The sequence below is a fragment of the Saccopteryx bilineata genome, chromosome 1 (assembly GCF_036850765.1).
Source record: "Saccopteryx bilineata isolate mSacBil1 chromosome 1, mSacBil1_pri_phased_curated, whole genome shotgun sequence".
NCBI lineage: Eukaryota > Metazoa > Chordata > Mammalia > Chiroptera > Emballonuridae > Saccopteryx > Saccopteryx bilineata.
Genome location: NC_089490.1, coordinates 153,997,655 through 154,014,717, shown reverse-complemented (window position 1 = coordinate 154,014,717; position 17,063 = coordinate 153,997,655). Strand labels below are relative to the sequence as shown.

The window sequence follows — 17,063 nt, the reverse complement described above, 5'->3', positions numbered from 1 at the left end:
GAATGTGACTAACTCAAGTTTGGCCAATGAGTGCTGCCTCACGTCAGTCTGATTGTTGGCTGAATGAGGCAGGGGTAGAAGATGCTGATGAAGAGTTCCTGCTTTGAGGTGATTGAGCATTGCCAATTGCCAAAGCTCCTGAGGCAACCCCAGTGTTCCCTATCTCACCAGTTTCTATCATTCTGTGATTTACGAGTAGTTCCATCGCCACTTAATTTCACAGTGGATTAAGTGAAAGACATCTCATTCCTGAGATGACTTTAAACATTCATCCGCTGAGCTTACTATCCATAAAACATTTGGAAATCAGCAACATACTTCAACTTGCAACCTGTATGACAGTGGACTAATTTCCTTCATATATAGAGGGTCTACAAATCAGTGAGGTCAATAGATCAAAAGAAAGGTGTGCAAATGATTATTACTAGCAAATAAGTGTCTTAAAACATGAAAAAAGCCCTGGTTGGATAGCTTGGTTGGTTAGAGCATCACCCTGATGCACAGATGCTGCCAGTTCGATCCCTGATCAGGGCAAACACAGGAACAGATCGATGTTTCTGTCTCTCTCTCTCCTGTCCTAAAATCAGTCAATAAATAAATAATTATAAAAACCCCAAAACCATGAAAATATGGCCCTGGCCAGTTAGCTCAGTCAGATAAAAGTGTCGTCCCAAAATAACAAGATTGGGGGATTCATCCCTGGTCAGGGCACACATGGGAAACAGCCAGTAAATGCACAACTGAGTGGAACAACAAATGAATGCTTTCCTTCCCCCTCCCCTCTCCTCTCTGGCTCGGAAAATAAAAAAAGAAATGAAGCCCCGGTGGAGAGCATTGTCTTGAGCATGGAGGTTACCAGTTCAACTCCCCGGTTAGGGCACAGACAGATGCAGCTCTTCGTTCCTCTTTCCCAGCCTCTTTCTACAAATAGAAAAATAAAAATTCCCACACATAAAAGAAATTTTTTGAGTTAAAATTACAATGAGATGCCATGTTTCACCTCTAAGATTGGTGAAGGTAAAAATGTTTGATAAGGCCCTGGCCGGTTGGCTCAGTGGTAGAGTGTCGGCCTGGCGTGTAGAAGTCCCGGGTTCAATTCCTGGCCAGGGCACACAGAAGCACCCATCTGCTTCTCTACCCCTCCCCCTCTCCTTCCTCTCTGTCTCTCTTCCCTTTCCACAGCGAGGCTCCATTGGAGCAAAGATGGCCCGGGCTCTGGGGATGGCTCCTTGGCCTCTGCCCCAGGCGCTAGAGTGGCTCTGGTCGCAACAGAGTGACGCCCCAGAGGGGCAGAGCATCGCCCCCTGGTGGGCGTGCCGGGTGGATCCCGGTTGGGCGCATGCGGGAGTCTATCTTTCCCGTTTCCAGCTTCATAAAAATACAAAAAAAAAAAATGTTTGATAATATATAATACTGGTAAAGGAACAGAGAAACTGGCACACTCCCTCCCTCTAGGCAAAAGCGTACAGTGAGGTGTTCTCTTTGGAAGGCAATTTAGCAGTGTTCTTCATTTCTTTAAAAATGAATATGCCTTTTGAAATTCTAGGAATTTGTCCAATAAACTCAAACATATTCCCAAAATATGTACAAGGCTATTGGTTGCAGTATCATTTATACCAAGGGTTGTCCAATTATAGCCTGTGGGTCAAATCAGGCCAGCTGCCTGATTTTATAAAGTAAGTTTTATTGGCACACAGCCATGCCTACTCATTTACATGTCATTGGTGGCTGCTTCTGAACTACAACGGCAAAGTTGAGTAGTGGGAACACAGGCTATCTGGCCCACAAAGTCCAAAATATTTACTATCTGGCTCTTCACAGAGGAGGCCAACTGACCTGATTTATACTGATTAATACAAAAAGCCCAGAATAACTTATATTACCCCTTGATCGGTGCAAAATCAATTATAGCACATTCACAAAGCCAAAGAGACTGAGGGGCAGCTATTAAAACTAGAGACTGAGGAGGAGTTACCTCCTGGGAAGGAGGGCAACTTTCCTCTTTGTCCTTGTGTACTGAAGTGTCTTTTTTTAAGCCATTAGAAATAAAAGTGGAGCTTCCCAAAGAATGGAAAGGGAGATCACACTCAGCAAGGCCATCCTGCTGTCAGAAACTCAAGTACCATGCGTGTTGTCTCCAGTTTCCTAGGCCTCTCTGTTATTGGGACAAACATGAAGAGGGGGCTCTCCTAACCGCTGAATTAGTCAAGCCTCTGGACAAACACAGCAGCAAAAGGAAGTAATGGTGGACCACAGAGCATTCAGCCAAAAAGATGCTGCACCTTAAGTTGTGCAGTTGTCTTGGGTAGGCTTGAGGGGCCATCTGGTCCACCTGCCACATCCTATGCTGGGTCCCCAAGTGACATCAGGATGGCTGGACTGTCCTCATTGGACCACTCTGAAGGGAGTGGGGACATCTTCCATTCAGGGCACGGTGCCCCTCCCCCTTTTGTGCCATGGCAACTGGGGCTGACTGCAAAGACTGCTGTGCCTTGGGCTCAGTCACCTGCTGGACCCTGTACCTTAGGAAGATCCCCACTACCACCCCCAGGGCTTAAAAGGAAACTCAGGCAGGTGGCAACGCTTCCAACTGGAATCGTTTAATGAGCCTACTTCTTACACGCATAATTATAAAAGAATAAGAATCGACAAAAATATTTTCTTTCCATAATATGTAGAGGTGGTTTGTTTCTGGTGGGGTTTTTTTTCCTTCTTTTTTTTGCCCGCCCCTGGAAGAACTCTTGGCAGGGAGGGAAAGGAAGGAGGAAAGATAACCCTGAGGCGGGGATGGTTCCACTCCCAACCCCGGAATCTGGTCTGTGCAGGCCAGGTAGACATGTGTGGCCAGAAGGCTGTGGAGTGGGCGGCAGCCGCTGGCCAGCAGAGACCGAAGCTGGATGAGTTCAGAGCCTGCCTGAAAGCTGGGGAGAGGCGGGCCCAGGAGGGCTGCCCTTCGCCACGTGCACCATCTCTCATACCTGCTGGCCACCACTCCCCACTCAGGGCTTTAAAAGAGGTGGGGCTCACTAGGTGCTGGCTGGGCTGAACCCCACAGCTCAGTGGCAGACCCCAATTCTAGATTTGGGCACCCCTTGCTTTGTCTTTTAAATAATTATTAAAAACATCCCCAAAACAAAACACAAGTAGGAAGTGGGGGGGGTTTAGGAAAGGCAATCGCATGCTTCTGTGCTGGGTGCAGAGTGGGTCAGGGCCCAGAAGGCAGGCCCAGCCTCTCCAGCGCCCGGTGGAGTTCAGGCCTTCTGCTCCTGGACAACGGGGAGAGGAGCGGACGGCTTTAGGAAGTGCCTCGTGGATGTCAGCCTTATCTCTCCATCTTGGCAACCAGAAGCAGTAGGTGAAGAACCCAGAAGCATTTAAAAAAATGATAAAAGGCGTTGAGTCATGAAGGCAGTGGCTCTTGGGCCTGGGGCAGTCCAGCAGAGGCTGTGGAGAGGGTACTGTGGGGTGGGGAGGCCTGCAAGGCCACTGGGTCCTTCCCGCCTGGTCCCCTGGTGGTGATGGCAGCAGCGGTGGTGGTGGCGGCGGCAGGGAAGCCACTTGTGCTCTAAATGTGCGGCCGAGTGCCCATGGGCCCTCAGAGGTATTCTTGTAGAAAGTGCAGCAGCGTGACTTCATAGTGCTCACCGGACTCGGGGCAGCGAATACTGTGTCTCTCGTTGGGGTAGATCTGGGGAGACAGAGAACACAGGGCTGGTGGCACCAAGGGACCCTGCTGGAGTTGCTGGCTTAATCCTGCACTCTGGAGCCCCTCTCCCTTTCTGGCTCAGGACATCTCCCCCAGGGGCAGGTGTGGGTCACCAACCCCTCCTGGGTGGAACATAAGAGCACAAGGCCTGTGCTGACAAAACTGGATTCTAATACCCCCTTCTGCCAGTTGACTCTCTGTATAACCAGGCAAGTGACCATCTCCATGACTGCAGCTGTCCCCCTCACTAGTTGGGGGGAAGAATTTGGACCTTGCAGGTCTTTCTGAAGGTCTCTAAAACAGAAGGCACTTACATATATGAAAAATTTAAGAAACGGTACTGCCATTCTGTTCCCCAAACCTAAAGAGGTGCCACGAACCCATCTCAGTGGAGAGGCCAGAACTCCAAGCTTCAGGAGCCATTTCCACTTTATGAAAAGGCCACCTTTGGATTACACACAGTAAGGGCCCCAGCATAGCCTCCTCCCAGGCTTTGCCAAGTGTTTTCTGGGTCCCCTGACCACTTTAAAGGGGATCATCCCCAGAGAAGGGCGGCACATGTTGGTGCCAAGGGCCATGCCCAAGGAATCACCCAGTCCCTGAAACATGACTGAGGTGATTCAGTTCAGGCAGCCCAGCAACAGGGGCACAGATCTTGCTTCTTACCCCATTCCCACACTCTAATAGCTCCAGATGGACCCTAGAGGCTCATGGGATATTCATGAAACCTGTTCCAGGCTCTCCCAAAGAACTTAGCTAGTACTAGGGCCAGAAGGCCTACTCCTCACTTCTTCTATCCAGTGAGGTGGGTTTCTACACTAAACTATTCCTACCTCTCCAGGCCCATGACCACTGTCCTAGCCCATTACCCTGGAAATGCATCAAACTGCCCAGCGTTCTCCCTTCCTCCACTCCTGCCTTCTTTAATCCATCCCTGGATGCATCGTAAGTCTGATCGGACTAAACCCCACCTCAGAGCTCTGCAAGGACTTGCTAGCCTGACATCAAGACCTGGCCTCCCGGGTCCTGCTATCTCACAGACCCCAGTGTATTCCCACTGGGGCACTGGCACTACCTAGAACAGACTCTGCTGCCCTCATCCCTTCACACCACCATGACTTCTGGTTGCCTGGTTACTTCTTCCTCCTCTTGGGCTATGAGGGCAAGAAGAGGGTCTGTCTGGCTCCCCACAGTGCTGCCAGGCTGAGCCCAGGGAATGGCACATGACAAATATGATGCATGAACAAACAGCGGCTGCCAGCCTCCCAGTCCCACTGTGTCATGTTATCTGAACCAGAAGACAGGGTGCCTTCCTTCTCCATCAGGGGGTACCCCGTTCCCACACCCAACTGACTTGTTATCTCACTTTTAGCCTCTTGGGGATATGGGGGCTCAGAAAAAGTCCCATGTGTTAAATGTTTTCCCTGAGAGAGCCCATTTGGCCCTCACAGCCTCACCGGGAGGCGGTGTTGTCATTTCACAGATGAAGAAGTGAGGCCTGAGGTTAACAGACCTGCCACCTACAACCACATGGGAAGGAACAACTATCCCACCTAACTGGCTCAAGATTTCAGGCTCAGAGGGACATCTGAGGTCCCATCCTGGTCCTATCTGACTTTTGCCCTGATCTACAGCTGCCTCTGGCCAATGTACGGGAGCATGTGTGGTTGGGGGTGGGGCTGCTGAGAGGTGCTTCAACAGTCCTTCACCCCAACAGAAGCTCTGCCTGACTCGCTCCTGCCAAGTCTGGCAAGTGTGTGCCCAGTCACAGTCCTGCTTCTGGACACCAATCCTGATCTTTAGAACAAAATTCAGGCAAGGTTCCGCTCCCTCACCCAAGGCCCACCCCCTTACTACTAAAGCACTGCCCCTCCCCCCACACCCTCCCTCCCTGGTCTCCAACTCCTCTCTAACTTACTCCAGTAGTCACCCTAGTCTTCTGTCCCTGAGCTGCTCCCTCCAACTAGTTTCCTATGTCTGGTGTCCTCCACACACCTTCTCCCCCTACCTGGGCCTGGCTGACCCCCCACTCAGTCACCTCAGGGAATTCTTCTTAGACATCCTGGTCAAGGTAGCACATCACCTAGGTGCTTTCAAAACCCTGGAAAGTTTCTTGGTTTAAAATAAAACCTATGTCTGTAACAGTTTCAGTAGTATTGACCTTGCTCCACTAGGCCCCAGGCTGGGGCGGGTCTAGCCATGCTCTCCTGATGTTCCCAGCACTAAGGGCAGCACAGACCCTGAGTGATCAACCCATGATTGCTGAATAAATGACAAATGAATGTTGGATACAGGGAGACCAGGGAGGGGATGGAGGCGGGCAGTGTAGGGTGATCACAAATGCCCTGGGGATAGTGGCAAATGCAGTGGAAGGTGATACCACCCCAATCACTACTGCCAATGCTGCCAACTCTTGAGAGGGGCCAAAAGCATTCAGGGGCCACCCACCTGGAGCTGGTAAGGTTTTCCGGCTCGAATCAGTTGGGAGACAAGAAAGTTTGTGTGGAAAAAGTGCACGTTCTCATCCAGGAAGCCATGCAGGATGAGCAGACGGTTGGGCCTGAAAGACAAGGTGGGTGAAGATTAGAGGCAGGACCTCCTCTCCTGCCCTGAGGCAGTTAGTCTGAGTCCCTCTCCAGCCCAAGGGTAGCAAGGATAGAAGCAACATACAGTGGCAGAACTTTTGAAGTGGCAGGGTGGTGTGGGGAGGCACAACTGGTGGCTCAGGGAGACCCCCCTCATTTCCTTCAAGGGGAGAAGGGTGTTCTTGGCTGTGTGTACAATGCCCTGAACCACAGGAAACTGTTAGAGCAGTGTGTCCCAGAGATACTCTGGGATGATAGAATGTTCTAGACCTGACCAGCCCAAAGGTAACTACCATCACCATTAGATGTGGCTACTGCACACTTTAAATGTGGCAAGAGTGGCAGAAGAACCATATTTTTAAAAGTTTTGGCCTTGGCCAGTGGCTCAGTGGAGAGCGTCAGCCTGGCATATGGACATTCTGGGTTCAATTCCCAGTCAGGGCACACAGAAGAAGTGACCATCTGCTTCTCCCCGCTCCCTCTCCTCCTTCTCTCCCTATTCCCCTCTTGCAGCCAGTGGCTTGATTGGTTCGAGCATGGCCCTGGGCACTGAAGATAGCTCCACTGGAGTACACTGGCCTCAGATGCTAAAAATAGCTCAGTACTCAAGCATTGGTCCTAGGGTTGCCAGGTGCCTGGTCAGGGAGTATGGGGGCATCTGCCTTGCTGTCTCCCCTCCTTTCTCTCTCTCTCTCTCTCTCTCTCTCTCTCTCTCTCTCACACACACACACACACACACAAATTTTAAAAAATAATTTATTGAGGTGAAGTTCAAATAGCTTAAAGTTAACTCTTTTATCATTTAGTTCATTCACAAGGTTGTACAACTATCACTTCTACCTAGTTCCAGAACATTCCAATACCTCAAAGCAAAGTCCTATGCCTATCAGCAGTCACTCCCATCTCCTAGCAACCAACAATCTGTGCCTGTCTTGGTGGACTTATTATGTCAGTGGATGTGAATGAATGTGAACTTAAAAGTGGATGGCTTATATAGAGCAGGGGGTTCTAAGTTTGGCTGCAGGTTGGCATCCCCAGGGAGCCCAGGTCACACTTCAGACAAGGAGAGGAACCTCATGGAGAGAGGGGCCCAGCAGGGGTCAAATAGTAATGGGAACCCCAGCATGAAAGGCATAGAACCACAGGATATATTCAGACAGCCACAGCAGCAAGTGGCAACTCTGATTTCTGTCAATCAGAGAATCAGACACCAATGCCAATGACCTGGGATCCGGATTGGCAAACTGAGGCTTGCGAACCACATATGGATCTTTGGCCCCTTGAGTGTGGCTCTCCCACAAAATACCACATGTGGGCACTATCTCGATAAGGAATGTACCTACTTATATAGTTTAAGTTTAAAAAATTTGGCTTTCAAAAAAAAATTTCAATCGCTGTACTGTTGATATTTGGTTCTGTTGACTAACGAGTCTGCCAATCACTGACTGGGACATCTGAGCTGGTTCAATGAACCTGATGTTACAACCACATGGACCTGAGTTCCAAACCACAGAGTGTCAACACCCACAAGACAGAAGCTATTCAAGCTGAAGACAAACTGATGGGCCCCTGGTGGACCATGTGTTTAGGCAGTGAGGGTACCCTCACTACCTTATCTAGAACCTTCCTTTGAGCTTTCTGAGGGCAGGGCTGGGGCCTCCCTCCCAGAGCACCCAGGTACCCACTTTCTGCAAAGAGCAGAGCAGACAGGGCTACAGGACGGGCTGCGAGGCTCAAGCAGAGAGAGGGAGGAGCATAAGCCATAGGAGCACAGCATCAGAGGCAGGAGGGCCTCAGTGACACAGAACTTCCAGGGCAGGTAGGGGCCTTACTCGTTGGGCAGCTTCTCCACATGCAGGGCTACGGAACCCGCCTCATAGCCAAGCTGATTGTTTTCCGGGATGTCCATGTAGCGTTCCGTATACCCTGTGTCATAGGCCATCCAGACTGTGACTGGGGCACCTGCAATGGCCACCTGAAGGCCACAGTGGACAGACAGGGCAGGGAGACAGAGAGAAAGGAGAGGAGAGACACACGCACACAGGTCAGGTTCCAGGAGCCCTTGTTCAACTGGCTGTCCTGGGGCTGTCCCCGGAGGACATGAGAGGGCATGCTCATGGGGATGGGGGGGCTGGCAGGGAGGGGCCCTCAGACCATGTACCCCCATGGACCGTGTGCTACTGAGGGATGGTGAACTGAATGGGCACGTTTAGGCCAGAATCGGCCCCTCCCTGGTCCCACTGCCTTTCTGCCTCCTCCTCCTCATCGCCGCCCCGCGGTGCCCGGACAGTGCCGCCGGCCTGGGGGCCCCTCCCCCGATGCTCTTCACACCATGCCCCACCTCTGCCCATCCGAGGCCGGGGTCCCAGGCTCAGCCTCCCACAGAGAGCTGCTGGTGGGGTTTTGTGCAGCCGGATGCCATCCTGGGGTCAGCAGTGGCGGGCAATGAGGAGGGGGGCTCGGCCCCGTGGGGCTGCTGCGGGGAGAAACAGCCACGTGGCAAAGCCCCTGCCGAGATGCCTCCCCCAGGAACTCCAAGGGGCATGGGCGGGTGCTGGCAGAAAAGAGGGAGGGGGTGGGGGCGGTACCCACCTTGAACACTTGGGGCTTGTGGATCAGCCCCATGAGTGAGAGGAAGCCTCCGTATGACCAGCCGTGGATGGCCACGCGGCTCAGGTCAATGAAGCCATACTTCTCAGCCACGAACTGCAGACCTTCCACCTGGTCCTCAATCTCCACCTGGCCCTGGGGGATGAGGCCGGGAACCTCTCAGTGGCCTCCTCCCAGATGTGCACCCTGCTGTCCCACCTCTGTCCCTTATGAATATCCTCTCCCTCTTGAACCAAAGCAGCTTTCTAGAAGATACTCCTTTCTCCGGGCCCCATTCACACTCTGCCTGCTCTCTCACGCAGTGGTCAGACAGGCCCAGCACCAACCCTGCCCTGCTATTTCCTGGGTGGTAACTCTGAGAAAGTCACAAACCCTCTCTGGGCCTCAGTTTTCATATCACAAAAATGAGAGTGTTAAACCAAAGAGGACCCATTTCACGGTGGACACAAGGGTGACACAACATGGTGAATGTCCTGCACACAGAGGCCTGGCCAATGAATCAACATCATCATCTCCACCCTCCTCCTCCCACCTCACCATGATTACCATCACCACCTCATCACCATTATCACCACCATCATCGCCATCAACACAGCCATCATCATTAGCACCTCTTCTACAGCCACCAGCCCCTGCCCGGCCCAGTCCTTGGTGCTTCCTGCTGAGTGGGCCTATACTGACATGTCTGGCTATGTCTGGTTTCAGGTACCAGAAGGGTGTATATCTACCCCCCATGGGGTGAAGCTCAGAGGTGAGCAGCAAAGCAGATATTCCCCTTGGTTCCAAAAAGACCCTCCACTTATGCCTGGCATCCTGGCCAGGATGGTCCTTGAAGGAGGTACCCCAGAGCCACCCCAAATCCTGAGCCAACAAAACCTAGATCTCCCTTCACCACAAGGAAGGGCCCAGAGACTGGGAAGGGAAGTTACCATTTGGTTTTTCAGGGCCCCTTCAAACCGGAGCCCTCGCTGACATGAGCCCCTGCCATCAATCACAACCACGGCGTAGCCCAGAGATGCTAGCGTGTTGAGGCGCAAATACTTGATTCCTTTGAAGGAGTTATTTACCAGCTGCACCTGTGGGGGAATGCAAGCGAGGACATGGGGCTTTGGGCAAGTGGTAAGAAATCCAGCATGAGATGCAAGACAGAATGGGCTAGATGGCCCCGATGCCAGCATGACAGCCTAATCAAGGCCTCTGTACTGAGGTGATGAGTGTCCCAGAAGGGTGTTCTGGACACGGGGGAGTGGAAGATGAGAGTGGCCTACGCCGCACCAGGCCTTGTGCCTACTGTGTACTACAGAAAGGAAGGCCCCTATCAAGCTCTCTTCTCAGTTAGGCCCTCCCTGAAATCTTCTCTTATTTCTTTAGCCATATTCTGCCTCTTTTTTACCCTTCAGTTATCTCTAAAAAGCAGATACAAAGCTGGTGGGGGAAGCAGCTAGTGACAACACCAGTTACTTTCTCTGAGGAATTTGACTTAAACTAGCTACTCACTGTTACTACTCAGGGCCTTATCATTCTGTAGGAAGGGAAGGGGGCATCCTGGGCACTGGAGTGTAGACAACATTCCTGGGCTTCCACCCATCGATGCAAGGAGTGTTTCCCCCAGTTGTGACAACTACAAATGTTCCCAGACATCATTCAGTGTCCCCCCATGACAGAACACCACCAAGTGAGAACCAGTGTGTAATACCAAAGGCCTAACACAGCTGCCCACACACTGTCTTAGATGAACCTGCCAGGTTGGCCCTGTCCTCTTCTCAGAGAACTGGGCTTCAGGCCCCTGGCCACCTCTGTCTCCATACTGGTGACCATGGGTGAGAGTGGATCACTACTGGGCAGTTGGCTCAAATGAATACATGGGCGTGAGGAAGGGTTTTCCAAAGGGACAAGGGAGCATCAGCAGGAGAAGGGGAGCAGGAGGTCATCAGGGATAAGGTGGGGCACCTGAGTCCTGGCATGGAGGGAGGCGGTGTGGGGAGCAGGGCCAGCACCCACCTGGGGGCCTCCGTACACAAAGAGGACGGTGGGGTGCTTCTTCCCTGGTTGCACAGAATGTGGCTTGTAGATCATGCCATAGAGCCGAACATCAGACCGCGTTTGGAAGTTGAAGATTTCCGGGGGCACGTAATCAGGGGGGCAGCCTGCAGAGACAGAGATACCATACTAAACAGGCAAGAGCCCATAGCCAGCCAACACTCACACTCTACTGCCTGGTCCCCACCCACTGAGGATGGGCTGGAAGCACCCCATTCTATGTTTCCCAAAGATTTTTTAAATCAGAGGGCCAGAGTGACTGTACCCTGTGGCTGCTTGTGCACCAGGATACAGCCTGGCCCAGAATCGGCTTCAGCAGCCCGATACTAGCCGATCCCTTATGGAAGTGACAACAAATCTAGAATTTGACTAACAACCAGTTTCATGGTCTGCTTCTCTCTGATTTTTTAATTTTTAATTTTGAGAGAGAAAAGGAGAGGAGAGAGATGGAGAGATGGATGGATGGATGGATGGATGGAAGGAAGGAAGGAAGGGAGGAAGGAAGGATCGTTGTTCTAATTATTTATGACCAGTGATCAAACCCAAATCTTGGTGTTTCAGGATAAATCTTGGTGCTCTAACCAACTGAGCAACCTGGCCAGGGCTCTCCCTGACTTTTATAATTACTTTCATTTTTGCAAAGCAACACTGGTGTTTGGATCATGATGGTGATAAAAAGCCTTTAAAATAATTTTATTCAAGTAAACAGTATTGATTTAAGAGTTAAATAAATAAGTAGCCTGACTGGGCGGTGGCGCAGTGGATAGAATGTTGGACTGGGATGCGGAAGACCCAAGTTCGAGACCCTGAGGTCGCCAGCTTGAGCACGGGCTCATCTGGTTTGAGCAAAAGCTCACCAGCTTGGACCCAAGGTCGCTGGCTCAAGCAAGGGGTCACTCTGTCTGCTGAAGGCCCGCGGTCAAGGCACATATGAGAAAGCAATCAATGAACTAAAGTGCCACAACGAAAAACTGATGATTGATGCTTCTCATCTCTCTTCGTTCCTGTCTGTCTGTCCCTATCTATCCCTCTCGCTGACTCTCATTCTGTCTCTGAAAAAAAAAAAAAAAGTTAAATAAATAAAAGAAAAATAAGTGTTAATGTATGTTAAGGGTTTTTGGGTGCTTTCTGGAAAGAGGTGGAAAATACTTTTGTCTTTTTTTTTTTTTTTTTTGTATTTTTCTGAAGCTGGAAACGGGGAGAGACAGACAGATTCCCGCATGCGCCCGACCGGGATCCACCCGGCACGCCCACCAGGGGGGGCGCTCTGCCCACCAGGGGGCGATGCTCTGCCCCTCTGGGGCGTCGCTCTGCCACGACCAGAGCCACTCTAGCGCCTGGGGCAGAGGCCAAGGAGCCATCCCCAGCGCCCGGGCCATCTTTGCTCCAATGGAGCCTTGGCTGCAGGAAGGGAAGAGAGAGACAGAGAGGAAGGGGGGGGGGGGGTGGTGGAGAAGCAAATGGGCACTCTCCTATGTGCCCTGGTCGGGAATCGAACCCGGGTCCCCCGCACGCCAGGCCAACGCTCTACCGTTGAGCCAACCGGCCAGGGCCTACTTTTGGCTTTAAATGCTGAGACATTCTGTGTCTCTGTGGAAACAACTCAGCTGTTGCGGCCCTACGGCGGCCACAGACGATACAAATGACGGGCATGGTGGGATTTGGCCATACTTGGCCAACTACTCACAGAGGTTGCCTGCAAACATGGTATGAATGGCAGTTTCAGAAAACAGTGCCCTAGTCTACCTGCTTGCAAACTTGGCTGAGCACCAAGGCACCAAAGTGCCCATCACTGCTCCTCTGCTGCAGTGCAAGACCCTTCCTCATCCATGAAACCAGGGCTGACGGTCCTGCCTTGTCACGTCCTATGGTGACGTGAAGAAAGTCATGGACTGAGCTACTGGTTGAAGAGGGCTTTTATCTACTGAGGTCCCAGGAGGTGATGATATAACAAGATGCTTTCTAGCCCATAAAATACTGTAAAAATGCCAGCGCTTCTCATTTCCCAGTACATCTGAAAATCCTGCAAGTGGCAGGGAAGGGCGTCCTTCTTAGGGAGAGAGTCTTGTGTGTACTGAGGGTTTGAGTTTCATCCTATGAATGGATGTTGTACCATTTTGTAGACAAAGGAACATGTTAGGAAAACAAGTTGACTTGCCCATGGTTCTGCAACCGGAATTGAAACCTGGGTCACCCCAGCAAAGTCCAGGCCGCCCTCCAGGCTCCTGGGCAAACTGACAAGCTGCCTCCTGTTTCCCAAAGCTCCACTTGTGACTGACCCTCAGACTTCCTCTACGAAGGCTTCAGAACATCTGCTCTGAGCCCCTGGAGACAGCTGCCCCTGAGGACAAGGTAGCAGGGCCCACAGGACAGTTGGGGCCACGGGTCAGGTTTGATGACAAGTTCTTGGGGCTGCTGGGAGGGGCCAGGTGTTAAGGAGCCTAACACTCAGGGTTCCAGTCTACTCGCTGCTTCATACCCTCCAGGACAACCTCCTCTCATCCATGTTATTTAATGGGGGCCCATCCATTTTATAGATGGGCAAACTGTGTCTCCCAAGGGAAAGAATTCGGTCAGCGTCCCAGGGGATCTGGGGCTACTCACTGGCTGCCTCCATCATGCTGGCCCAGAACCAAGGCTGCTTGTGTAGAGGGTCATCATCAGGGCCGCTTAGCTTGTAGACATGTACACAGGGTGGTGTGCCCACGCTGCTGTAGTGGCTGATGAACATGTCGAAATTCTGCAGGTAGGACAGGGGCCTGAGCACCTCTCCCCACACCAATTCTGTGCCCTTGTCCCACCACCCACCAACTTTCACTGAATATTAATCATCTTTACTCTGTATGAGTGCTCAATTAAACCTCAAAACTCTAGCCTCTGCTATTACCATCAACCCAATTTTGAAGATAAGTAAACTGAGGTCAAGAGGGATCTATCCTCTGGCCAGACCCAGATTCTTCTTATGTTAGAGGCCACTCATCTCACTGGTTCTACAGTCAGAAAACTGTTACCAAGTGTTTGCCCTGGATGGAGAGTGGCCCTATACTCAGCTGCTGCCTGATGTTTTAGAATGTTCCAAGAGGCTAAGGGCAGGTACAGGGATGATGCCAAGTGCACTGGGACTCAGGGAGTACCCACCTGGCTCATGGAACAGCTGTGGGAGAAGCCAAGTGTGGTGAGGCGCACAATCTCACTGGAAGACTCATAGCTGACCACATAGAGGTGATGCTCCAGGGGCGTGTCCTTAGTGCCTTGGAAGTATACCAGCTTCGTTTCCTCATTGACCCAGATCTGTGGGGATACAGGGATTCCTTGTGAAGCTGCCCACACTTCCTGTGCCCCCCTCCCTACCGCCACAGAGAGGGCCCAGTGCAGACAACAGGGGACCCGTTATGCCCCAAGTTGTCTGGAGAAGTGTCTAGGATAGATATACTTCTTGGGCCCTGTGGGGCAGGAGCAGATCCCGATCTAGTTGGGCTAAGTCAGAATCAGAACCCTAGATGATTACTCTGGGCATGCCCATAATCTTGGGTGGGAGCTGAAGGTCCAGTTATTTGGACAGAGGCTAACATCCTGGGCCCAAAGGCCTGCCAGCCCCAGGCCCTGGTCCCAAGTAGGGTCAGCTCACCTGTGTGACACAGATGGATGGGGTTAAGAGCTGGCACCTCCCTGCCTCACCTGCTTCTTGGGGGAACCCCCATCAGACCCCATTTCATTCTTAGGTGATGTCCTCAGAAGGAGAAGAAAAGCCCTGCGCTGGGGATGGGAAGAAGCCCTGCCTTCCTGGGGCAACCTGCCAACATGGAGGCAAAACACTTAAAAAAGGTGCATCCTCTGACCTGGCAATTACATCCCTGGGAGTTGTTTCTGAAGACTTCACCTGGGAGGGGATTTCAAAATAGAGGGACAAACATGCTCAAAGTGCTCTTAAGACTAAAGAAAGGTGACAACTTGACTGTTCAAAAAGGTGGTAGTTGTCCCGTAACTATGGCATAATTCTCTGTGTCCATAAAAAATTGTATTTTCTAAAAAATCTCTAGAAATCCCCTAGGATGATGTGTGCCAATAAGAAAGACCTGCAGTGATTTCTCTCTGGTCACTGCCAAGGAGGGGAAGAGGCTGCAGGGTCCAGCTGGAGGACCGAAGGGGATTCTGACTTGAGTCTCATCTAGAATGACTAAGTTATTATAACAAAACTGACATATTCACTTTTGCCATACTTTTTAAATAAAGGTTTTCTGCACATAAAATCTTAAACCACCCAGAGTGAAGAGCTGGTTTTGTCACAAGGATAATGTGAGAAGGTGCAGGACCGGGAAGTACTCCAGGCACAGGACCCACAAGGCCACCATCTTTCCAAAGGGAGCACTGAAACAGGCCAGCGGCACACAGCCTCGGCCAGGAGCAATAGAGGGTCACTCTTTCTCTTTTTTAATATTTAAAATGCTGCTGCTACTTTTGGATTTTAATTTCTGGGTAAAAAAAAGACGTGCCAACACAGTGACACACAGTGACAGAGAGAGGTGATGATTGGGCTTGTGAGTGTGCCAGATGCCACATATGCCAAGGGCTTCAAATTACTTTAAAGCAGGGTCCTCACCCAGGGTGATTCTGCCCCCAGGGGACACCGGGCCACTTCTGGGGACATCTCTGGTTATTACTACTGGGAGTACTCTTGGCAGAGGCCAGGGATGTTTCTCAAAACCTTCAGTGCCCAAGTTGCCCCCACAGAGAATCATCTGGCCCTAATGTCAGCAGTGACAAGCGGGAGAGACCTGCTGTCAAGATGAAAGAATCAGATAGTCTCATTTCACATATGAGGAAACTGTCTTAGTACCCAGCTACCCCTTAAGGGCCAGGGCTAGGCTATGAGCTGGGGGATGGGGGACACCTCCAGCAAGACTGGCCGTGACCACAGCACAGCCACAGAGTAGCCACCTTTTAACCTCTGGGTGCCCAATCTTGTCTCTTTGTGTGCCCTCTTGCTTCATACATAAAGATGCAAATGTGAAATCTGACAGAATCAGGACTATGATCCATGCTTTTACAGCTTGCTTTTTTTCAGGACTGACCTGTGGTAGCACAGTGGATGAAGCATCAGCCCAGAACATTCAGAATGAGGTTGCCCTGGGCTTGCCTGGTCAAGGCATATATGGAAATTGATGCTCCCTGCTCCCCCCTCCTTTTTCCCCTTACCTCCCTGCTCTCTAAAGTGAATAAAGTCTTAGAAAAATGATAACTTGTTTCTTTCAAACAATTTGTAGTGATGTCTTTACAAGTCAGTGACAGGGCATTCCAACAGGTGTGGTTACATTGTAACCAACACGGTTATCTACAGAACCTGGGCCTGCCTGTGTCACTCCTAGCTCACTTAAGTGTTTCTTGATTGCTATTCCTTACCCTGTGAAGAGCGCTGTGAGGTGTACACGTGTGCTAGCATTTTTAATGTCTTTGGCCCAGGAGGCATATATGCTGGTGTAAGGTAGGGAGCCTGGAGGTCTAACTAAGAAGGCCCTCTATAAAATATGGAATTTTGTAGACCTGGACCCCAGTGAAGACACAGTAGCCAGAGGCAAAGTCTTGCCCTGTTTTTATGATGGTGTGTTTGGGGGAATGGAAGGTTTTCCCTGTGGCCACAGCCTTTGTTCCTAACCTTCCTGGGGGCAGGTGTTAGGGTAGGCCCTAATCAGAAGCTGTGAGACAACCACAATGGGCATCCCATAAATTGTTCTTCCAGGGACAAATGGTTTCAATAGAGTGGAAGGATAACAGAAAGCTCCAGGTAACCCTGAAAATGAGCCAAGCCTTACCCATCAGGATCCAACAATGGGTGCTCAGAACAGGCCCTGCATGCTGGACCCAGGGTGTCTCTAGCTGGTCAAAACCTAGCCCTGGCCGGGTAGCTCCATCAGTGATAGTGGGTTTGATCCAGTTAGGGCGCACAGAGGAAGTGACCAATGAATGCACAATTAAGTGAAACACAAATGAATGCTTCTCTTTCTCTGTGCCTCTCTCTCTCCCTCCATCTCTCTGTCACTCTAAAAATCAATCAATAAATTTAAAAGGGCAAAAAAATTAAAAAATTAAAAAAACAAATCCTGCTTCTTGAGTTTACTTCTAAA

At 51.0% G+C, this 17,063-nt stretch overlaps 1 protein-coding gene across 4 annotated transcripts in view; it reads right to left on the bottom strand.

Annotated features, from left to right (window-relative positions):
- Nucleotides 1-2,584: 2,584 nt before the first annotated feature.
- Nucleotides 2,585-17,063, bottom strand: part of DPP9 (dipeptidyl peptidase 9) — a 41,504-nt gene continuing 27,025 nt past the window's right edge. For 3 of the 4 annotated variants that reach the window (XM_066275218.1, XM_066275236.1, XM_066275228.1), the window contains 8 exons: nucleotides 14,080-14,232; nucleotides 13,546-13,681; nucleotides 10,903-11,048; nucleotides 9,831-9,977; nucleotides 8,884-9,036; nucleotides 8,124-8,266; nucleotides 6,155-6,266; nucleotides 2,585-3,688 (listed from right to left, as the gene is read on the bottom strand). In XM_066275218.1, coding sequence (XP_066131315.1) covers nucleotides 3,596-3,688; nucleotides 6,155-6,266; nucleotides 8,124-8,266; nucleotides 8,884-9,036; nucleotides 9,831-9,977; nucleotides 10,903-11,048; nucleotides 13,546-13,681; nucleotides 14,080-14,232 — 1,083 coding nt within the window. In that variant the 3' untranslated portion in view covers nucleotides 2,585-3,595. Of the gene's footprint in view, nucleotides 3,689-6,154; nucleotides 6,267-8,123; nucleotides 8,267-8,632; nucleotides 8,768-8,883; nucleotides 9,037-9,830; nucleotides 9,978-10,902; nucleotides 11,049-13,545; nucleotides 13,682-14,079; nucleotides 14,233-17,063 lie in introns of those variants that run through there. The other variant, XM_066275245.1, reaches the window with a different exon arrangement.